A 22,996-nucleotide genomic window follows, 5' to 3' on the forward strand; every position below is an offset into this window, starting at 1 on the left:
AGTTTGCCTTTTGTTGGCCATCATAATATAACCAGTTTCTTTATATCACTCATTTGGTTTACTTTCAACATCCTGTTCTACTTCATTTGATACCTGTAATGCAGGATTACAGTAAACTTAATCTTTAATTGAAGATAAATTCTCAAAAAACCACAAATTTCCTCATCACAAGCTTACCAGTCTAATGCTTTCAACAGGAGTACATTCACGTTCAGTGCTAGAAATAGTGATGAAATCATCTCACACTGGAGTTACTTTTCCCCTCCTCTTTAAGTTGTAAACAGACATAAAAATAAGCATTTCTCTTTAAAAGACAATCTTAGATGTAATATGTGAGGTAAAAAAATTAACATTCAAGTAATTTTAAAATGTTAAAAACCAACAAATATCGATATTTCAGTACTTTGACAACCTTACTCTATACAGTATATGAATACATTTTAATGATGATTGTCTATTAAATTAAACTGTAACAGGCCTGTAATGTGCCAGGTATGTGCAATCAAGCAAACAATTTACAACAGCCAACAATTGAGGAAGTTGTGAATCTGAGTGTTACTATGCTTGAAGTTTTTTTTTTTTTTAGAGCAGTATCTCACAGTACAAGGTTGTATGTACCTTGCCAACATTTATTTATATAGCACATTTTCATACAAACAATGTAGTTCAAAATGCTTTACATGATGAAGAAAGAGAAAAAAAGACAAAAGAAATAATTAGAATTAGGGAACACTAATTAACATAGAATAAAAGTAAGGTCCGATGTCCAGGATTGACTTGTGTCCTAAACAGCTCCTCATTAGTTCGTCCCATCATTTTGTAAACCTGCTTGATGCCGTCTTTTTGTGCAGATTTTTGCTCTTAATTGTGCTTACTCCTTGTCTTTTTTTTTTTTTTTCCTTGTTACCCCATATTGTTCTAAATATTTCCTACTTAGTGTTTTTAACATTAAATTCACTTTTATTGTAATGTGTTATCGGCTGTTTTATTTTATAATTTGTTACCTGTTCTCATTGCTTATATTCATATGTGTGTGTTTTGTTATAGATATATTGTATTCTCCCAAATATAAAACACCTTTTTCTAAAAATGACACTTTATAGATTGATTAATTGAAAGTGAATGTTTCGTTATAGGTTTAGTAAACTTAAAAACCTTGTATTGTCAGTGTTAGTTGTTGGAATTAATTACGATTAAAAAGAACATTTTTCTCACATTGGCTAGAATGGGTATGTAGCATTTTGCAATTAATCCCACAAAAATTTCAAATTTTTTGGATTTGTTCATTGTTTATTTCTTGAAACATTTCAGTTGCCAATTTGCTTTTTAAACAGTTTTCTCACAGCATGGTTTAGTACAATCAACAAAGAGTTAAGCAGTCTACTTAACTGCCCAGTTCTTATGGAATACAAGGGACTTGTTGTCTGTTCCCAAGTTTGTTAAATTTTAAAGCCTCTGTACTCACATGCTTACTCCTTTCCATCAGTAGTAACCATTTAGTCATGTACATGCATGCATAATTCTACAGTATCGTTCTAGTAACCACATGCATGTTTGTATTTTTCTCTGTTTATTTTTTTCCTCTACCCAAGGGTGCTAATGTTAGCCAAAGGCAGATTATTACCAGTTATACCATGAAAAACGTACTATTCTGCCCAACTCAATTTTAACTATGTTCCAATCAAGAGCAGTGGATAACTTTGTACAACTTACTGCTTATGTGGTGTAATTTCCAATTGGAGCAGGTGAAAAAATTGTAAATACCTTGAAAGCTGGATTACAGATCAAGGGAATTGCTTGATTAAGATAAAAAGACGAAGTACAGAAAAAGAGCACTTTTGGGGATGCAAAGAATTCCAGAGAAGGAATCTGAGCATTGACTTTAACCAGACATTAGTGAGAATATATGTCCTCTTAGTGTTAGAGTATGGTACTGATAAGTACACATACAGGAAAGCAACTGGCTGAAGAACTTCGAGGTGTGTGCTAGAGAACAGTAATGAAAAATAGCTGGACAGAAATGAAAAAAGTAATAAAGAGAATAATTATAGGAAAGAGAATGGTGGAGGAGATAATGAAAAGAAAGATGAGAATTGTTGTATACATGTTGTGTTGGTCAGATGAGGAAATTGGTACAACTAGAGAGAGAAGGAAGAACAAATTGAACTAGAGACACAGGAAGACAAAGGAGATTGTGGGGTTTTGATATAAAACAGTGGTGCGCATCAGAGAATGGGGAAGTCATAAAGGGAAAGTGGAAAGCTGTGCGTGCCAACCTTCTGATTGAAAGAAGGCACATAAAAAGAATATGTAATGTCTAATCAACATTAAAAAACAGTCTAAATTGTGATTTAACAGTAGTTTAAAAGTAAAGTAACTCTACAGCTTCACTAGATATCAGAAAAACGTTCTGGGTCACTTCGTCTGTTTCATCTTGTGTATGATGAACTACAACTTTTGGCTGAAGAAATAATGAAAATCATCTAGAGATTGAACCATTTATCACACTTTTTTGTTTAATTTTTTTAACTGAAACTTCAAAAAAAATGTGATACCACTTTTTATAATTGAGTAAACCACACATTAAGATAAAATTGATGGTTGTTTTAATTAATTACTTTTTAAATATCAGGCATATGCAAAACTTGAGAAATGAGAAAATGAAAGCCTTCTGTTTTTGTGAAAGTAAAAAAATAAGCAAATATTGTTAGTACATAAACAGTTGAATGGTGTGCTGTTCATTTTGATATTTTGTCCCATTTCTTTTTGTTTTTTGCATTCCACAGGATGGATCAACCATGCTTATTGAAGCTGCTAAGGGTGGTCACACAAATGTTGTCTCCTACTTGCTAGATTATCCAAACAATATCCTTTCTGTTCCTGCACCTGACATGTCCCAGCTTACACCACCATCTCATGATCAGTCTCAGGTAAATGTAAAAATTGCAGAGAAATTTTTTTTTATCTTTACTGTATAAACTTTTCATTTATGTTCCTTGTTATGCTTTCTTTTAATTTATAGGAATGAAAAAGTTCAGATTCTTCTTTGGCAGAATTCTGACTTCATTTTTCAAGATAAGATCTCTTAATATGTTGTTTCAGGTTCCACGTGTACCAGTTCAGGCGCTGCCACCAATGGTTCCACCACAAGAACCAGACAGAGCTCCTTCAAACATCACAGCCCCGCCACCTGTTTCAAATAAAGGTCAGTGTTCATGGCACAGTTAAATGTTTTTGTCTGTCTAAGAATTGTTTCCTCAAAATGTATGTATTGGGACAATTCTTGTTTTTTTTTTTGTTTTTTTTGTTTTTTTTTATTTATTTTTAATAAGTTATGTTAGCATTGAATTTTTGGCTGCTGTTGAGTGACATTTGACTTTTTCCCCTGCCTCCCAAGATTTATGTCAGACCCTGTAATTCAGTCCTTTTTAAGCTGACCCATATTAAGTGTGCAGGAAAGTGTCCACCTGCAATGGTCTGGTAACCTATACAAATGTAGCTTTACTGCAGGCATACAAGTTAATAGAGATGTGTGCACTCTGGTATTAAAGAGAAGAAATAAAAGGAATGGAAGTTCTTTCGAGGAGAAAATTTAAAACCTTACATTAGTTAAACTATCAGGAACACAGCTTTAAGCAATAAATTCTGTTTTATTCTTTTAATATTTTATGCCATTTTTTAAATAGCAACTACAGTATATTAATATTTAGAAAAAGTAGTCATTTTCTGCGTTTTAACATGCATGGCTTAACGATAAAGCCTTCATATAGATTATATTAAGATTTTTTTAACACATAATGTAGATTTTTTTTTTTTAAACAGGAAAAAGCTCATATTGTCACATTAAAAATAACAAACTTTGACGTGCGATCTCTTATGAATGTCTGAATTTATGAAATGAACAGTATTCATGTTGGGGGCCTTATACCTCTTTGAGTGATAACAATATTTTGTACCAGTTTTTAAACAAATAGCATCTTTTTGTGAAAAAATCACTATCATTTATCCTTATACTTCAAAGCCATGATATATTAAAAGACATTTTCAGCTAGAGCCTTCATTTAAATAATCTTAAGTCATAGGGAGTCGGTTTGATGTTCTCATGAAGACTAGCCCTCTAGTCTGAAGAAAAAAAAATACAATGAGTTGCCCAGAAAAAAAATCAAACAGGGCTGATTTTGTCTTTAGTCATTAAGAGTGAGCTGTTTGTGCATGTGAGCTCACAACCAATGACTGCTAATCCATAAAGTGATTCAAGTTATAAGATGTTTTGGATCTGGCAAACAGAAGATCATCCATTTGATGTATCATCTTTTACATTCCATGACAAAATAGGGGGAGGGTTTGAAGGGCAGTGATTGCAGCTGAACTTGGCAATACCTTTTAACCATTTTTGCAGCACCAGCTCCATCAGGCCACACTCTGTTGGCTGTAAGAAAAATGGGCAAATGACTGTGCTGAAAAATCGTTCTGCCACTGCTAAATTTGATATGTCCAATGATATTTAGTCATGTTAAGTGACATAGTCCAATGACAAGGTCAGCAGTTGCAGTTGGCAAGCCTGCCATACCATATGACTAAAAGTTGCACAGTGTGACATTTGCTTAATGGAACATTAGATTCTCTTATTTTTTGTTAGTGGTCAACACATAATTTGAAGCATTCCCTTTTTATAATACAGTACACCCTCAAAATTCGCAGGGGTTACGTTCCTAGAGCACCCGCGAATTGTGGAAAAACTGCATATTTTGGATATGGTTAAAAAAATGCCTATTTTTATAGTTTAAACCCTAAATATGCCCCCAAAACACTTTAATTTCAAACTCGGCTTAATACACTACCTAAGAATATAAAGGTAAACATGCACACTGTACAGTACTATACTGATATGTCACCTGCAGTGCTAGAATGTAAAATACCGAAGTTACCGCTATATGTACTGTAATTCATGCAAGCGCGTTCTTCATTGCCCGAAGATGTAGGGCATTTCGGCGGCATCTTCGGTATTTAACCCTTAAACTGCCACATACTTGGGGGTTAATGCATCCCTGGAAGCCAAATACTTTTTTGTTGCACTTTAAGTGAATGTCACAATTCGCAAGGAAAAGTGAAATTTTAATGGAACACATTTTTTTCATGCAAAGCGCATCACAATTACTGCAACACTACTCATTTTACACACCACTAATGAACTATAAAAACTATTTAAAAAAAACTACTTGAACAGTATCTACAAAGTGCAACTGACACCATGGATGTAAATCACCGAGCCATCTGTGCTTAAACTGGCTGCACTGCACAGAGGTAAGCGCTGATGCTGGCAGGCTAGTCTAGTGCAGCGGCTCAATCCCAGGAACAGTGAGGCTGCAGGGTGTCACACTTGGATCACAGAATTGTACAGAAACACAGGAGATTGTAGAGACCAGAACTTTATTCAAACACAGGAGCAGAGGATGTCTGGGGGAGGAGAGAGAAACAAAGCAATCAACCAGAAAGGACAGGTGCTGTTCAGGCTTTTAAGTAAGCGTAGTGCGAGAAGCATATCACGTGACAGAGCAGCCGTAAGTAAGCACAACAAGTAAGGGAACAATGTGAAAGTAGTCTATCAGTGTTTTTAAGAGCTTTTTTTTGAGGAGCGTCCATGTCTTCTAGTGGGTGCGTTTAGCCCCTCTGCTCACAAGGGGCTGGCAGTGGTCATTTGCTAGCTACTCCATGAATGTACAGCACTAACGGATGAGCTCCTGTGTACTCGCAAATGGCACTGGGAAATGACTATAGCCAGGTGTGACGGTTTAAGGGTTAAGAGGAACAAAATGGAAAATACAAGAACACTCAGCTGGGGATGCAGCAAGGAGAAATGAATAATGCTGTAGAGGTCCGGTGCCACTAAGTTGCACACTGTAGAGAAGACGGTGATTTATTTATTTTTATGGTGGAGATTCCAGGGATGCACCCAGCCTTGGCCCGACCCGCACGGACTTACAAACAGACAAGAACAAAGCAAACTGGTAATCAAACAGCAAATAAAGAATGTAATGAAAACAAATGAAATAAATGCAAACGATATCACCCCTGTTCCCCTTATGGCGATTACACATTAAATACAACAAAGCACAAACAAAACACACAGTAAATCATGAAAAACGTTCCTGGAAAAACAGCAACGGATGAAATGTAATGATGAAAATAGATAGTCCAGCGATCCGCATATTGAATGGGATTTTAAAGATAGTCCTACCGCTATTTTCTGAAGTGGTGAAGACAGGTTCAAGAGTGCTCCTATCTTTGCAGGATTACCATGAATCCACTTCCAGTCCTCATGTATACAGGCAAACTGCAGACAATCCAGACACACAAAATGATCCAGGACAAAATAAAAAAGTATAGGTAACCCAACAGAAGGCAGACGGACAGGAACTTGTAACACAAATTACAAAACTTTTTTTTTTGCTTTTGGTCACCAGCCCCCTTTTAAAAAGCCGTGCTGACATCCTTTGGCCCCAACAACCCAGGCACCCTCAGCAGAAGACCAATCAGAACCACTGCAGGGACTGCTGGGAGTTGTAGTTTCAAATTCTATTGGCTACTTTCACCATCCCAAGCCGCATTTTCCTCTACAGTTGCTTACTGTTCTCTCTACAGTGCAGTATTGCCACAAAAAAGCAATAAAAATTGCGGCGGATATTTACGGTTTCCACTAAAAATTATTAGATAGGTTCTAAAGAAAAATCTGCAAATGACTGTGGCCAAAGAACTCTGAATCGCGACTCTACGGGGGTCTACTGTACTACTTGATTTTTTAGATGGTTGTAACCATGTATTCTTTTTAAAACAGTTGAAGTTTCTGTTGTTTTATAAATCAGAGGTATATGTTAAGTCATTGGCTGCTCGTCTTCCAGCCTGCATTGTTTTCTTATCAGTGAGTATGGCAAACACAGTGAGTGGTATATGATGCAGAAGTGCCACATGATCCCAGAAAATGAGTCAGTTAAAATAACAGTGTCCACACTCGCCGCAATTCTGACACCTAGTGACCATTTGTGTCCTTTTTTTTCCTCATTGTTCATTGATGGAACTTCATTATGCATGCCATTGTCTAATATTTTTAACAGATACGTTGATCGTATGATAGCATATTAATAGCAAAAATGGTCTGATTTCAACAGTGGCCAATCAGTCTGTGCATTCCTAATTGTTCTTAAAACCGAAAAACAAATACATTTATATAAAAAAAAAAAAAAAATTGTGATATACTTTTTATTGCTTTTTATTTTCTGCCCATACTTAAAAATACTTTATTTTAGTAGTTATATATGTGTGTATGTATGTACTGTATGTGTTTGTATTTTGTATATATATATATATATATTTTTTTTTTAATTTATTTTCTTGATTGTCATATTGCCAGATTTCTTAATGCAGTCCTTTTTGTCAATTCCATCTAAATCATGCCACTACTTGTTAATGATGTTGCTGAAATTCAGGCTTTTACATCTTCAGATCCATGAAGTTCCAAGATTGCCAGCTTGCTTTATTTACGCTTTATTACATTCTCCTTAGGTTTATAAACAAGACAGATAGTTATGGAGTCTTTCTTTTTTTTTCCCCCCTGTTGTTGTAACAAACAGAATTGGGCATTTACTTTACCATTGCATTTTATCAATTTAAATAACAGATGCGAAATTTAGAGCAATACCATCTGGACCTGAAGATGTTAAAACTGAAGCATGCACTATAGGGGGTTTGCTGTTTTTGATGTTTATTCCAGTTTTGCCCAGGCTAATATTTGAGTTGTATTTAGTTTTTGTAAGTTAAAGCTTTGCAGTATGTGTTCTGTTGCATTTGCCTATATAGAATTATTATTGTGTTTACTTGGGCATATATAGTATAGAGTACACTGTAGTTGCCTTTATTTTATACAATGTTATTTTTTTTTCTTTAAAAACATGTGACATTCTGTTGACTTTTTTGAAATTGACACAGTGACACTTATTCTTTAGTTTGACATATCAAGAAGCCTATGTAGGCACCGATTGTTTGTGTTTTTATAAAGTATTAAGTGATACTTCTCTGTGTCTAACAAGTGCCATAATCACATTTATAGCAAATGAACGAAAAATTTTATCTTAAGTAGGTGCCTCCCCTGTTTCATTGACTTCATCTCATTATTTAATGTGCAAACAGCTTATTTTTAGTTCCAAATAAGTAGGTATCTGAATATCGCCCCTCACAAGGAGACCATTTGCTGAAATGCTTAGTTACCAGAATAACTGTAGAAACGTTAATTGCTTTACGTACTGCTTTGAGATGGTTTGCACCATAAAAAGTTCTTTTTACATTTGATAGTGCAACTTTTGCTTTTAACTAATCAGAATATAAGCTATGTTTCAGCAGTTGTACAGTAAGTCAAATGAAAATGAGAGGGGTTCTTTTAATAGGGTTTAATTGATAGAATAAACTTCATTAGATTTTGCAGTTCTGAATATGTTTTGTACCAGTTGTAGACATTGGCCTTTCAATAATATGAAGGAGCAAGGCATTATTTATGCCTTTAGCAGGCATGTCGAAGGTGTGGCAGTTGGGGATTATCACATACGTAGAAGAAACGCTTTTGAGAAGGCTGCTGAGGGTACTGGACAGTAACAAAGCACATGAAATTTATGTAGACTTTCAAAAAGCATTTGATACAGTCCCAACACTGATGATTTTTTTTTACATCTGGAAGGTATTTTTAACTTACAAAACTGTATTTCAAGTTGGTTAAATAGCAGGTGACAAAGAGGATAGATGAGAGAGGTGAATGCTCCATGTGTGAATTAAACCCTTAATGGGTTCACTCAGGGTCCTGTCTTTTGCTTATTTTTATTAATGACGTAAATTCCAGCCTATTTAGTTAACTTATGAAATTTTCAGACGATATTAAAGTTGGAGGGATAGCAGATACCGGGGAGGCAAAGAACAATTTAGAAAGATCTAGAAAATCTGCAGGACTGAGCAAACACTTGGAAAATGTAGTTTAATGTAGAAAAATGCAAAATGCTGCATGTAGGCAGAGGGGATGTTAATTAAAAAAATATTAGGTACAACATTCTATCGGTGCCAAGAAACAAAAAAAAAATGGCAAAGTTATGTTAGAAAATCTGTTGAGTAAATTTGTTATGCTCAGACTGAGACTGCATTTAGACTGCTGTGTACAGTCCCGGTCACCATACTAGAAAAAGCCATAACTGCACTTGAAGCTGTGCAGGGGAAAGCAAACCATTACATCCCAGGACTTAAGGGCATGTTCTGCATTGGCAGGCTCAGGACATTAAACCTCATTATTCTCAAGTTGAGAAGGCTACATAGAGACTTAATCAGGTCTTTGAAACTGTCAAAAGGCATTAGAAACAATGACCCAGCAGAATTCAACTAAATAACCATATACTCAATGACAGTAGTGGAAGTTATGAGGAAGCATATTTAAGACTGTAGACAGGAAATGCTTCTTTATGGAACGAGTTGTGGGAATCTGGAACTACCAAGTCATGCAGATGAAGCAGAAATTTGTCAAAATATTTAAGTTCTTATAAATATTTGATTGTTTGTTAACATAGAAGTCACTTAATCAATCTGTGATTTTTCCTGTTTGCTAAACAAGCCCTGATTTTAGTTTTGTAAACATGAATATATTATTTTTATAATTGCTTTGTTTTTAACAAAGTTATGTGTAGCCAAGTAATGATTACAATTTCAGGTTGAACAATGATGTTATATTTAGTAAAATATTTGTTCTGCCAATTAGGCAGTTTTTTCACCTCTACCATTTCTGTTTCTCAAAATGCAACCTGTACGGTTGCACTCATGCCTCATTTTTTTGAGCGTGATTCAACTTTTTGAGATTTTTTTTTCCTTCACGTAGTTATTTGTTTTTAAGAAAAGTAGATGCAACTTATGTGGAAATTAAATTGCATTTGAAGAGTTTTATTTTCATGCACGACCAAAAAAGTCCCATCATCCCAATAAAAGTTTCAAGGCTTGCAAGTCCATGAGATCTGTCAGCAGAAAAAGAGTGCATGATAGCTTTGCTTACATTATAGTGCATTTTTACCCTAAATGTGCTATATAGCATGTCAACATTTTCATCTATTTGCACGTGATAGTCATTTAAGAGTTCTGCCTATGTAATCCAAAGGAACAAATAAAGCCTGAAGACAAATACAGATATCAGCATTCTGATAGATGAAATACTGGAGAGAAAAGGAAAATTGGAGTTGTTTGTTTTCTTCTTGGTCTAACACTGTGAATGTAGCCATCATTTGTTTTTCTTTTGCAATTTCCTGTTTAAAAGTGGACTCTTTTTACAACACAGAAGCTAAAATATGTAAATCTTACAGAATATGACTAGATCTGTGGAAAAGAATTTTAGGTTCTTCTCAATAAAACCAAAATTGATTCTTCCCCTTTGCTCTGTGTAGACAAATTGAGTTCCTCTCTTATTACTTAACACACTTTAAATACTACATTGAGTTTACGTTTATTTCACCTTTTCACACAGTGTGAATGTTAAAAAAAAAAAAAAAATCCGTATGTTCTTTAGATTAACTTTTTAATTGTCAAAAAATGTTTAATAAACTCTAATGCTTGTAACCTCTTTGTAGAAAGTAACATTTTTATTAGTTAATAAAAACAAATGCCATCTTTTTTTTATCTGAATCATTTAAAGTGCCCTAGCAAAACTTTTTATATTGTTATTTTTTTTTTATTGATAAAGGAGTGTCATTTTTTTAGGTCACCGTAGCAGCCAATGCTACAATTTGTATGTCGTTAACTGTACATTTTTAAATACTTTCTACAGAATTGCAAGGACTTACTTGGCTTCAAAGACATACAGTAGTTCCCTCTTTCAACTGAATGTTTTTTGTGTGTGTAAACTGAGTGTATAATGAAGTGTTTGGAAGACTTCACCAACAAATACTTCCTGGGTCTCCTAAGCAGTTGGTGTTAATCTTAGTTAATTGACCTAAATGTTCATTCTCCTAACAGGTTTATATGTTCCCTGTGGCTGTTATTTGTGCCCATAATTATTCTTGGCACATCAGTATTCCATTTAATTCTCCCTCTTGACGGAAACCACTGTGTTGCATCTCTTTCTTCCTTTTGACTGTGTTTATAAATATGCAGAGAGAAATCACTTTATTAGACCCGTGTACTTAATAGGTAATATGTCCCTAGTTGTATCAAAACAAGCTATCTACAGGGTGTAAGAGAGATGTACCAAAATTCACACTTACTGCAGTATCGGTGCATCCCCTTCTTGTTTTTATTCAGGCAGGTCTCGTTACTAAAGCACTTTTTTCATCTCGTCCCAGAGATGCCTGATAGACTGTAGTGTCTATTTACTTGAGGGGGCCTGATGTGTTAAGTTGATTTCACTGTCATTTTCCTGGAACTATTCTGGAATTTTCCTAAACATGTGGTTTGGAGGATTATTGAGAAGAATTTGCCATTAACTATGCTGGAATCAGTGAATAGATAACACCTGAACCCTGGTGAGGTGTATGTGTCCTGTGGCAATTCAGATGTTGTTTCTTTCTATTCAGCTTAATCTTATAAGTCGTGTGGCTGCTTAGTGAGCCTTGTGCAGTATGTTTTGAGGCTAGGATTTGACACAATAAATTCATGCAGCCAAACCTAACACAGAATACAGAGCAGGGTGAGTTGTGTACAAGAAATTAGCCTACATATAGGTTGCTTTTTACACTACCAAGTTCTTTAAAACACAAAATAGTGGTGAAGAATTCCTGCACTTCGAGATGAACTGTTTTCCAAACCCCAAGGTATTTATTCTGTGATTCCTAATGCTGCAGGCAAATGATAGTATGCGGTGTCATATTTTTCATATTGTCAACCAGAGAGCCTGCTGTCAAACTTAGCTGGTTTAACGTGGGGGTTCATTACTTGCAATAATGCTTCAAATCCCAAGATCACGAATGGTGACTTGATCAAATTGTAAGTATCGCCATATCACATTACAGGTCACAGACCAGAAAGAACTGGGAATAATGCAACTATTGTGGAATTTTAAGTTATTATAGTTATTAAAAAGTAGTGTGAGTAGCCACACAAGCAGGATCTTCTGTAGCTAGAACTGTCAATAGCAAAAGAAAAATGCATCAGTTAATTAAGTGTCTGAGTCAATGAGACTTTGAGTCTTTGCTGTTTGAGTTTACAAGTACATTTTTGTTGGATCGCTACTAAAACCAATTGATTCGTTCTTCAGGTAGTCCATGGTGTGCATAAGATGCATAAGTTTCAGCCCATTGGACTATCGTGGGCAAAACATTTGTTACCTTCCTTCATTTAAATGCTATTCTCTTTAATAATGGTTGATAAATCGGTTCAGTGCTTGGGGTCTGTATACCTAAAGATGCTGTATTCTTTAAATTTTAAGTAGGCTTTTACGTTCAAATGAGACACATTTTGAAGCGATTTTCAGCCGTGGCCCTTATTTACACGATTTTAATCAGTCAGAGGCAGTTGGTGATTTGCTCATGATTGTCTGATGTGACATACCCAATGTCTGAGACCAACTAATCTGAGACTGGCTAGGATAAAATCAAACAAGTTTGATTTTGTCATTAGTTTGAAGGGTGGGCTATATACACAGGAGAGCTAACAACCAAATTAACTAATGAATGCTCACCCAGAAGTACAATGCATAGAATATAGCATCAAGGAATAAGAAACATGTGGGTTTTGAACCTCATCAACAAGAGCAGCTTGTTTATCTGATACCTGTTATTTTACATTCGATAACAGAATGGAAAAATAAATTAATGGGCAGAGATTGCTTCTAAACTCCATTGCAGCTTAAACCCTTCCTAAAGCACTGCTCTGTTAAGCAGCACTCTTTTGGCTAACAGAAAAAGGGGTTAGCATGACTGCACTGGAGGATCGATGCACAGTCAGTAAATGTGACATGGGCTATGATTTTCAGTCCTGAAATTTGATGGGATACAGCGATGAAATCGGCAACTGCGATTGGCAAATCTGACAGGCCCCATGACAAATAATCGAGTAATGTAACATCGGCATAAAGTAGAGTGGGAATGATCCATTTATTACTTTATATTTTAAGCGAGGATTTTATATTGGCTCTAAATTTAGTTGTGATCCTTGCTAATGTTCTGAGTTAACTGAAAAGTAGTAAGCCGTCAACTTAAATAGCTTGACAATAAGACATTACAGTACTACTACTTCTAATGGATGCAAAGTAATTGACTAACAAAATGTATCCAAAAAAAAAAAGTTCAAGATCACACATATTTAGAAGTCACTTTACATTTTATAATATTTTAAGCTGAAGAAAGCAAGACTTCATGGGGAAATGTTACAATTAATGGATAAAAAACAGTAGTGGCATCCAGTGTGTTACTAAATCAAGACCAATACCACTACATCATCACAGTAGGTATACCTTAACAAGACATGCCATGTTTCATCTGTGGACACATTAGACTTTTCATCCTGGACTTCCCTTTGGTTTAAATCAAGTAAGGACTTGGATTCAGGCAATCATACAGACTGCCATACACCATTTGTAGCAATGCCCAATGAGTTGCGTATTCTCAGAAGCCTCTTTGGCATGCAGTGTTGGACTTTGATGTTACGTGACTGTAGAACGTCACTGAACTCTGTATAAGCGGTGGCGTAGCGTGCCGGGCGGCACTTTTAGGTGGCAGCAAAGAATTACTGCATATTTTAGTCTTTTAAATTGAATACCTAAATAAGGGGGCGGCGAAATTTTCCTCCGCCCCGGGCAGCTGACACCCACGCTACGCCACTGTGTATAAGACTTGCTAGCTTTTACTAATTTAGCAATCAAGTAAGTGTGAAAGACAGGTGGAGTCACAATGGCTAGTCCATGGATGTCAAAACTATTAGGCTCTGTACAGCTAAAACCTAAGCCTAAAAGACAAATGCTGACCTTGCTAAGTAGTTCTTTAATACAAGGTGTTCATACCTGAAACGGGCAAATATCTGTTGTGACATAAACTTTTCATTTTTAATCGATTATCACTTAAAGTAGTCCGCTAGGGCTTTTAAATTAATGTTAAAGATGAGTACTGTTGATATTTTTAAGATGGTTTATTTTTTTGTATGTATTATGGGTTACATGTTTGGCTTGAGTTGTGTCCACTATTGTGCGTTTTTATTTGGGGTGCATTAATAACTGCTGGGCTTTTGATTGTGTTGACGCTGTCATACTAACAGCATCCAGTCTATCATGCATGTTTCCCCTTAGCTGTTAAGTTTTCATTTGGGTTCAATGTATCTAGCATTGATCACTATTCTCTGTGCATTTTGTTCCGTTTTGTGTTTTGTGGTTAGTTATTAGTTGGTCTGGGCAAAATTAAAACTTTTTTTTTGTTTTAAGTTATTTATATTTGAACCATTTTTTTCCAAGTGTAATCCAGGCAGTTTGTCCTAATCAGAGCTAAAAGGTTAAATGATTTTTTTTTTAAATTAATTTTAAAATTTTGTGGGCAAGTAATTTTTTGCATGGCTTTTTTCTTTTTTTCCCTCCCTTCCAAACGCTTTTTCACGTGCCTAGGTGTATCCAAGCAAAGATCGAGCCCCCTGCCGGGAGCTGAGCATGAACTACTGCCTCCTTTCCATCCTTACCAACCTTTAGAATGCATTGTGGAGGAGACTGAAGGCAAACTGAATGAACTTGGGCAACGAATCAGCGCCATTGAGAAGGCACAGTTAGAGTCACTGGAGCTTATTCAGGGTGAGCCTTTGACCAAAGACAAGATTGAAGAATTGAAAAAAAGTAGGGAAGAGCAAGTGCAGAAAAAGAAAAAGATTCTAAAAGAACTGCAGAAAGTTGAAAGACAGCTGCAGCTGAAAACTCAACAGCAGTTTACCAAAGAGTACATGGAAGCCAAGGGGCTAAAAGATGATTCTGCACAATTACAACTACCCCAGCAGTGCTTGGACAGAGGCAGTGGAGATCAGGTGGGTGAAGAGGAAAACCTACCAGATGATGACTTCTCTAAGTTGCCCCAAGTAGACACTATTCTGTACAGAGAGAACCAGCACCAGCAGCAACAGCCATCTCCACAAATGGCACCTTCTGGCCAAACTGGATTTGTTCCAATCCAGCCTCTGCCTGGACAGCAGTCTACAGATTTCTCAAATTCTGAGTGCCCTACCACAAATCCACCTGATCTTCAAAGAGTAATGGTTAACCAGCAGATGTTAGGACAGCAGCAGTTAACCGGAATTGGACAGGGATTGCTGGCTCAAGCAACAGATGGATTAATGGTTGCTACCCCAGCACAGACGCTTACTGACACCCTCGATGATATAATGGCAGGTGGGTTAAGAATGATTTGTTTTTCTGCATAATATCTTATCTGTATTACCCTCAGAATATAGTGTGGTCTTTGTGCTTTTTTTTCTATCTTCATGGAGGAAAAGTGAGATTTTATCTTTATTACAAGATATCTAGTTTAGATTAAAGATGAATCCGTTATAACAATGAAATTCACTGCTAATGTTGCAGGCATTTTTTACATTTTTCTTGATCCTTTTTTATTGTCATGAAAATGTTTTAAGGACATAGTACAGAGGTTTTAGATGGCAGATAAGTTAAGTGTTAAAATATTGTCATTTTTATTAGCTGTAGGCTCTTTATTAACTATAAACACTTATTTTTGTGATGTTAAAAGTATATTTATGAACTCAATACTTCGTCCAGTTTGACATTTTAAAGTGAAAAAACATCTAATGCTAAGTAAAGTTATTTGTATAGTACCTGAATTTAGATGATTTCAAAATTAGTTCCCTAAGGGAATTAATATAAATCAAAATTAATCAAATTGGGGGGGAAAGGGCAATGTGATGCCTAGATGTTGATTAGGTTGCCACTGAAAGTTTAGAGTTTGGTGGTCAGATGTATTATGACGAAGATATGATATTTTATATCAGAGTAGTAATAGTATCGAAGTAATTAGATTCATCTTCATTTTGTAAATTCAAAAATTCCTAAACCTTTGTTTGCCATTGCTTCTATATTGAATATGGTCGAGTAATCGAGAATGACAATTTAAATTTGTAAGGTTTTTTTTATTTTTTAAATTGTGCTCTTAGTTGAATAATCGTTTCAGCTTTTGTTTATACCAGGGATCCACAGTCATGGACCTGGTGGGCCTCAGTGGCTGCAGGTTTTCACTTCAAGCACATTCTTAATTAGAGCAAATTTATTTACTACAAAAGCATTTTCTTTTTTGCTTAATTTTAATTAATTCACTTGATATGATTTGGACCCTTTAATTGCCTGTATTAGTTTTAAGCTGCTGCATTCAGCTTTTAATTATGTCCTGTTTTCTTATCTAGCCACCAATTATTAACAAAATGCAAGTAATAAAGAAATCACTAGCTCTAGCTAACTTGGTTCCATTGAAAATGGCGAATGGGTATTACAAAATAAATGCGATAGAAAGGGGGCCAGTAGAAGAATTACAAAACTATTTTGGTCCACGGATTCAGATAGTGCTCTCAGAAGGCGAAACTCTACAAAAATCTAAAATTTTTCTTCAATGACTGAAAGCACTAACAAGCCATAAAGTTAAATACCAAGTTTCATTGGTCATCAAGAACTTGCTTTTAATTAGGACACTGGTAGGAATGAAAGCCCATGGCCACTGCAGCCCTCCACAACCATGAGTGAGGATCTCTGGTTTACACATCACAGTTGATTTTTTTAAAATAATAAATACGGAGATGACATAGTGTTTCATAAAAAATTCTGGTTAATTTTTATTTTTTTGCAAGTCAAAGCAGTGACATGCTTCCATCCTGAAGTGCATCTGCCAGACACATTAATATCTGCAAATTGTACATTTTGAACGGCACTTGAATGTTAGGATATCTGTGTCACATTATAGGGAAGAGTTTTTTTAATAAACACGATTCATTTTGGTATAGAATATGATTGGTTTCATTTGTAGTAGATTAAGTTCTTTTTTTAGATTTGGTTACTTTTTCGTCTGATGGCTGTTCAATGAGCCACTAAAAATCACACTGCTGCTAAATTTGTAAATGGTGGTGTATGTTTTGTACTGTTGGAAGGCTCCAAATATTGAGTGAGTGCCTGCAGGTTTCCCCTTTATGGCTTCTAAGGTTGAAAATGGTGTGTGTTTACAGGTGGCTGCAGAGTGGGCGAAATACCGAGGATGAATGGTAGTTAGTGTTTTGTTTGTTATGGTAATTAAATATGGATATAATGAATCGGGAATTTCATACTCTTCACTTTGTGGTCGACCAAAAGTGGTCTACCAGCTAAACAGCCAAGAGCGAACAACCTGTTTGCCTGCACTGGAGTAACTGGAAAGCAGATACTGCCTTTAAATTTGCATGCATTCTTCTCATATCTTATTTTGTTAGATTCATCCTCACAGCACACTCTTACAGGACAGTCATACAGTCAGTTAAATTACATATAGCTGAATACAAAGCATGCCACATTATTTGAAAATTAATGGCATAATCACTTCTGGAATAAAATGTAGGCGTTGTTTAATCCTATCTCATTGGGTATATACAAAGAGAAGTATGAATATATAAACTTAAATGAATTCTTGTATTTGCTCAGTATTCTGACTCATCCATAAACAGTGTTCTGTACTGTAGTTTTTAAAGTTGTATGGCTGCTTCCTGGATACTGAAGTATGTATTAAACACAGGGTTAATGTTATGGCTGTAGTGCTAGTTCCTGAAGTGCTGCATTCATGACATCTCTTCATTTATAGATAGATGGATAGAACTTTATTTGTCCCAAGTGGGAAATGTGGCTTTTACAGGACCTTTTTAAATAAATACACACATAAATAGGTAGGTAAATAAATAAATATACACACACTCTTTGGTGTGAACGTCCAGCCCCGCATACCACAGCATAAACAATTGCACTGGACATTAGAGTATTGCAGAAGATGTGTGGGGTGTCGCTTCCCACGCTAAAGAAGCGCAGTCTCCTTAGGAAGAAGTCTGCTCTGCCCTTTCTTTATAGTTTCTCTGTATTCCGAGAGCAATTCAGCATGTCATTTATGTAGACCCTCAAGTATTTGCAGGAGTGGACCACCTCTACGTCCACTCATTGAATGGTGACCAGACATAGAGGCTCTTTAGCATGGTGGTAGTCAGTTTTGTTGGTGTTAGATGAAGATACTCCTCTTTGCACCAAGAAACAACCTTCACCACCTGACTCTCTATCCTTATCAATACATATTAAGGTAGGAGTACTATATTAAGTAGTAGTAGTAGAAATAAATGCAGCGTTTAGATTTTTAGCTTCTGTTGTGAAGGATACCCATAACTTGTCCTTAATAAATCAAATTACACAATTATGCAAGCTTGTGTTTTAAATGCAGATACAGATAAGCCACTTTTATATTGTATCACTGTATCTATTGGCTGTAACTTAGACACACAAAGGTGAAGCACTCTTATTATATCAGCATTAAGAGCACACTGCATGGCCTCTAGAAGATGTGTAAATAGAGGATTATTTAATTATTACAAAAACTAAGCACAATATAGGCCATTTCCATGTTCTTTAACTGAAGACAGTTTTATTCATTTGGGCTGTTGTGCTTTTAAAGGTCAAGCCTTTCACCTTAAAATTTTATTTTAAATTCACAGTGAAGGTTAAGGGGGCTAAACCCATTTTCAGACCTTGTGTGAAACTCACCTGGAGTGTTTGCCCCTGTAGTCCAATTTGTTGAGGTAGAGATCAGCACACCAGTTGCACACTGGTGTAGACCAAAAAGACAGTACTGAGAGTCTTTGGAAAACATGGTGTCAAGCAAACCCTGGAGCGGTTTGGATAAGGAATGATCTGATCTAACTACAGGAAATACTGTGCATTAGTAGATACATTTCTTCTTGTAATGACTAAAACAACTCGCACAAATACCAGGCAACTACCTCAATCCTAACACCTAACCTAAGTGCCATTTTCTCTTCTTAGATCAGATAGCAATTGAATACGCAAAAAGGAGTCGATTTACTTGTGATCGGGTCGATCAAAATCACAGTGATGTACATCGGTGAGGTGTCCTCTGTGGCGTGATGCAGACACTAGAGACACATTAACTTGGATATTAAAGGAGTAAATGTGCAACAAGCATTCTAAAGCAAAAATTATTAACAAATATTTACAGATCTAAAGACTGAAGACATTTGATTTGAGACTTGTGATTTTGCCTAAATAGAGGTGACATTCAGGATATTGGAGAGTAAATATGCAATATTATACAGTGCAGTGAAATTCACCCGATGCCCCTACAGTCTAAATTAATTTGAAGCACATTTGTCTGTGCCATCAGTGCAACTTGCCATAGAGTCATCAAAACTAAATGTGTTCTTTGTGTAGCATACACATTAATGCAGTAATTCATATTCTCTTGCAGTTGTCAGGTAAAAAACATCCTGCTCACAGAGCTGTGCTTGATAAACAAACCACATAATCGTAACGAGTGTGGTGCTGCACACGTGCGGTTTTTGTGGAATCTTCATGATGATTTCTCCCAAGAAAAATCTTTATGTCCAGTGAGTGAAGACTGTGATACACCTGTGTTATTTTACTTGTGGCTAGGTTGAAAGTTTGATGCTTGAAATGGCACCAAACTAACTGGAGATTGAAACAAAGTAACTAATCATCCCCTGATTTGGCACAAAGCAATTCAGGTTGTGATTGCAAAAACATCTTAAGTTAAAACTCTCAAAATCCAAAGTAAGGCCCTCTGCATTTTTATATATCGGATCCAATGAGTGATGATGCATCACCATTATGACGGTGGCATTATTTTACTCCGCTTACCTAACTTACTGCGCTTCTCTTCCTAGCTTGCAGCAGATCAGCAGATCAACCACGTAAATTTAGTACACGAAGCAGCATATGCAAACAAGGAGCATATGCTGCTTCGTGTACTAAATTTACGTGGTTTAGGAAACCGCTTTAGAAATCAGGCTGAGCAGAATTAGGATTTTTTTTTTGTTGGGGGTAAATTTAAGTGTTCTAAAGGTGTGGATTACACCTCTGTATATACTAGGGCTGTCACCACTTTGAATTTCATTGGTGGATCTAAGGCAAGAAGTGATGATTAAATGTGTTAAAATTAAGGTTTGCTTTCCTCCTGCTTATTTCAGCATTGCATTATTCCTGACATTTGAAATACGTTGAGGTGCAAAAAAAGATGTGGAATGCATCACGTCTTGGTCTAGCCTTTGTGTATTTTCGATTATTTAGCTTGTAATGTCATTAATTATGTGGGTAGCCTTCCATTACTTTAAAACACACCTCATGTATTTGGGATGCCTTTTTTTTTTTTTTGGTGCATGAATGCTGTCTAATAATGAGGGCTATGCAGCATTACCTTTTTTATTATTTTGCATTCTAAAAAATAATTTTGTTGTTGCTGTTTTCAGCCATTGGACCCTTATTGCCCAAGTTGCTGATGCTATTTTAAAAATTCAAAGATAACTTTGACAAGTAAAAAATTAATGCCATATTTGTTTGGTCTTTCAGTTGTGTTATAATTGCCATTTGAGTGTTTTCTTCAAAAATGTGATCCAGCAGCAGGGGTTCTCCTTGGAAAATCTCACTGTTTTGGTCACACAACCATTAGTTTTTCTGGGTTAATTTGTAGATATTTTTAAGCCAGTTGCATATGAGTATTACTAACTAATCTAGGTAAATAAAAGAACAGAAAATTAAGGTAACAACTAATTAATCACAATTAATAATCTTAAAAAGGAGTTCAATTTAAAAAAAAAAAACTTAATAACGATGAAGTGAGAATTTAAATATGATGCTTACAAATAACCAAATTTACTATACAGTACCTTCAATCAGTTATACGTTGACAGCTGTTCGGGTTTATATCATAGCACACTGACGCATTTAAAAATCTGAAATTATGGAGGTGTATTGCAACAACATCATAATTTCATCTGGCACATAACTCTTTAAAATTATAGTGACCAAATAAAACTGAGTATCAAAGCTAAATGCAACTGCATGCTCAAAAGACATTCATCCTTTACAGGTAAGGCAGGTTTGCAAACTCCAGTTTTACTTTGTAAACTGCTGATTTAGTGAAACCAAAACTTGGTGTCTGGAAAGTTTGAACACAGCATACTGTTTGGTACGTTAAAAAGCTGGCACAAAGTAACCAAAGCTACCAGATTAATAAAGTACTATAGTATTGTATTTCTTCCTCATTACATTCAGTAAATATATCCCCAACAGTTTAGTGAGCATTACGGGAGCAATGTTACAATGAAATAATGTTGCAGTGAGATTGTGTTTTTTTTTTATATATAATAAAAGAAAAACATCTAAAATATGCCATCTATGCCTCAAATTATACGCTACTAGTTTGTGATCTACCTGCATGAAACGGCATGCTGTGAAAAAAGTTTTAGTTGTGTTGCCATATGAACCCAAAGCTACAATGTAGTTTAAATGCCTACAACATGTCAGAATAAAGTTAAACAAAAAAAGAAAATGTTGGTAGCCCTACTCATAAAGTATATATTTAATTGGCTATCAATTTTCAAGGCATGAATTTCAAAAAGTGTTTAGCTTTACAAAGTAGATATTTATTTTCATAATTTTATAATCTAATTTTCTGGCTGCAGCATGGCAAAGTTTTACAACAGCAGCCCTCTGCTAAATTTTGTAATTAAGGAAAACATTGTATTGATCATATTGTCATTCAGGGATATCATTACAGGTGTCCATATTTCTACAGGAGACGGCACTAGAGGCAGTATTGTATAATGTTATAAAGATGCTTTAATGTTGGTATTTTAGTGTTGTTTTAAAATGATTACAATGTGTGATGTTATATAGGCAACAAAATCTAAAATTATAAATAAGACAAAACGAAAAGGAGCTCCTCTTTTCATTTCTTTTAATGACATGTCCCTCTTTTTTCTTCCTTCCACTCAAACTATTGCTGGACAACATATACATGTGCCATTCCCCTCCATGCTCAAGAAGACTCCTCAGATTCCCTTTTCTCCTTTTATTGTCCCACCTTCTTTAATGCAAAAGTCAATATTTCAGTCTTTACTCCCTCCTAAGGTTTCACTGTCTGCTCTTCGTATACAGGAAGTTTTGGTAGCAAAATGACTCGTGTGATTCCTCAAGTTCTAGCATATTTTGTGTAAAGGAGCACCATATAGCTTAGCAGATTCTGAAAAAATGTTTTTTGAGATCAGCTAATTTACCGATCACTGTTTGAGTCATTCAAAGTTAAAATCGCCTGATATACTGTAGATTGGCAGAATAGAGCTTCTCTATAGACATGCCATGAAATTAGTGGCTGTCCTATGTGGATGCTGGATAGCTTCATCCATAATATCTAAAACAATTAAATGTAATTCAAAATAATCAGGCCACCTTTATTACATTTTTGCTGAATATATAAAGGAGAAGAAAAAGACCCCAATTAGTTAATCCCGTCTGTTCATCCTTGATGGCTGGCTTCCACCCACAGCACTCAACTGGTGTCCCATGCTACTGATATACGTAGTCAGGTCTGCACACTCTGTTTACAACACACAAGCTCCGTTATTTATTTGTTTGTTTATTTTACACTAGTTACCTCTTATGATTCGTTTTAAGTTTGCTGTTTCTCATTTGTAAGCCTAGTAGTTTCCTGATAATCACCCAAACTTGTTTTACAGAATTTTTGAGTTGCTGTGAATTTGTGTCTGTTAAATTAAAATTATAATAATGGATAAGCACTTAAAAGATTACATTTAGGACATTCATTTGCTTCGTTTATGAGACATGAATTGACCCACAGCACCTCAATTTATGTAAAAGAAAATATCAGTGATCTCATGTCTGCTGGCCTCAAGGACCAAAAACCTGTCTATCTGGGAGGAAAAAAGTTAAGTAATCACTGCATTCTTTTTACTTACTTAAGAA

General features: G+C 35.5%; 1 protein-coding gene across 8 annotated transcripts in view; it reads left to right on the forward strand.

Annotated features, from left to right (window-relative positions):
• Window positions 1-22,996, forward strand: part of ankhd1 (ankyrin repeat and KH domain containing 1) — a 187,779-nt gene that overhangs the window by 96,803 nt on the left and 67,980 nt on the right. For 6 of the 8 annotated variants that reach the window (XM_039773750.1, XM_039773751.1, XM_039773755.1 and 3 more), the window contains exons 13-15: window positions 2,787-2,930; window positions 3,103-3,205; window positions 14,597-15,364. In XM_039773750.1, the coding sequence (XP_039629684.1) occupies window positions 2,787-2,930; window positions 3,103-3,205; window positions 14,597-15,364 (1,015 nt within the window). The remainder of the gene's footprint in view (window positions 1-2,786; window positions 2,931-3,102; window positions 3,206-14,596; window positions 15,365-22,996) is intronic. The other 2 variants (XM_039773756.1, XM_039773757.1) reach the window with 1 other exon arrangement.

The sequence above is a fragment of the Polypterus senegalus genome, chromosome 13 (genome assembly GCF_016835505.1).
Source record: "Polypterus senegalus isolate Bchr_013 chromosome 13, ASM1683550v1, whole genome shotgun sequence".
Taxonomy (NCBI): Eukaryota; Metazoa; Chordata; class Cladistia; order Polypteriformes; family Polypteridae; genus Polypterus; species Polypterus senegalus.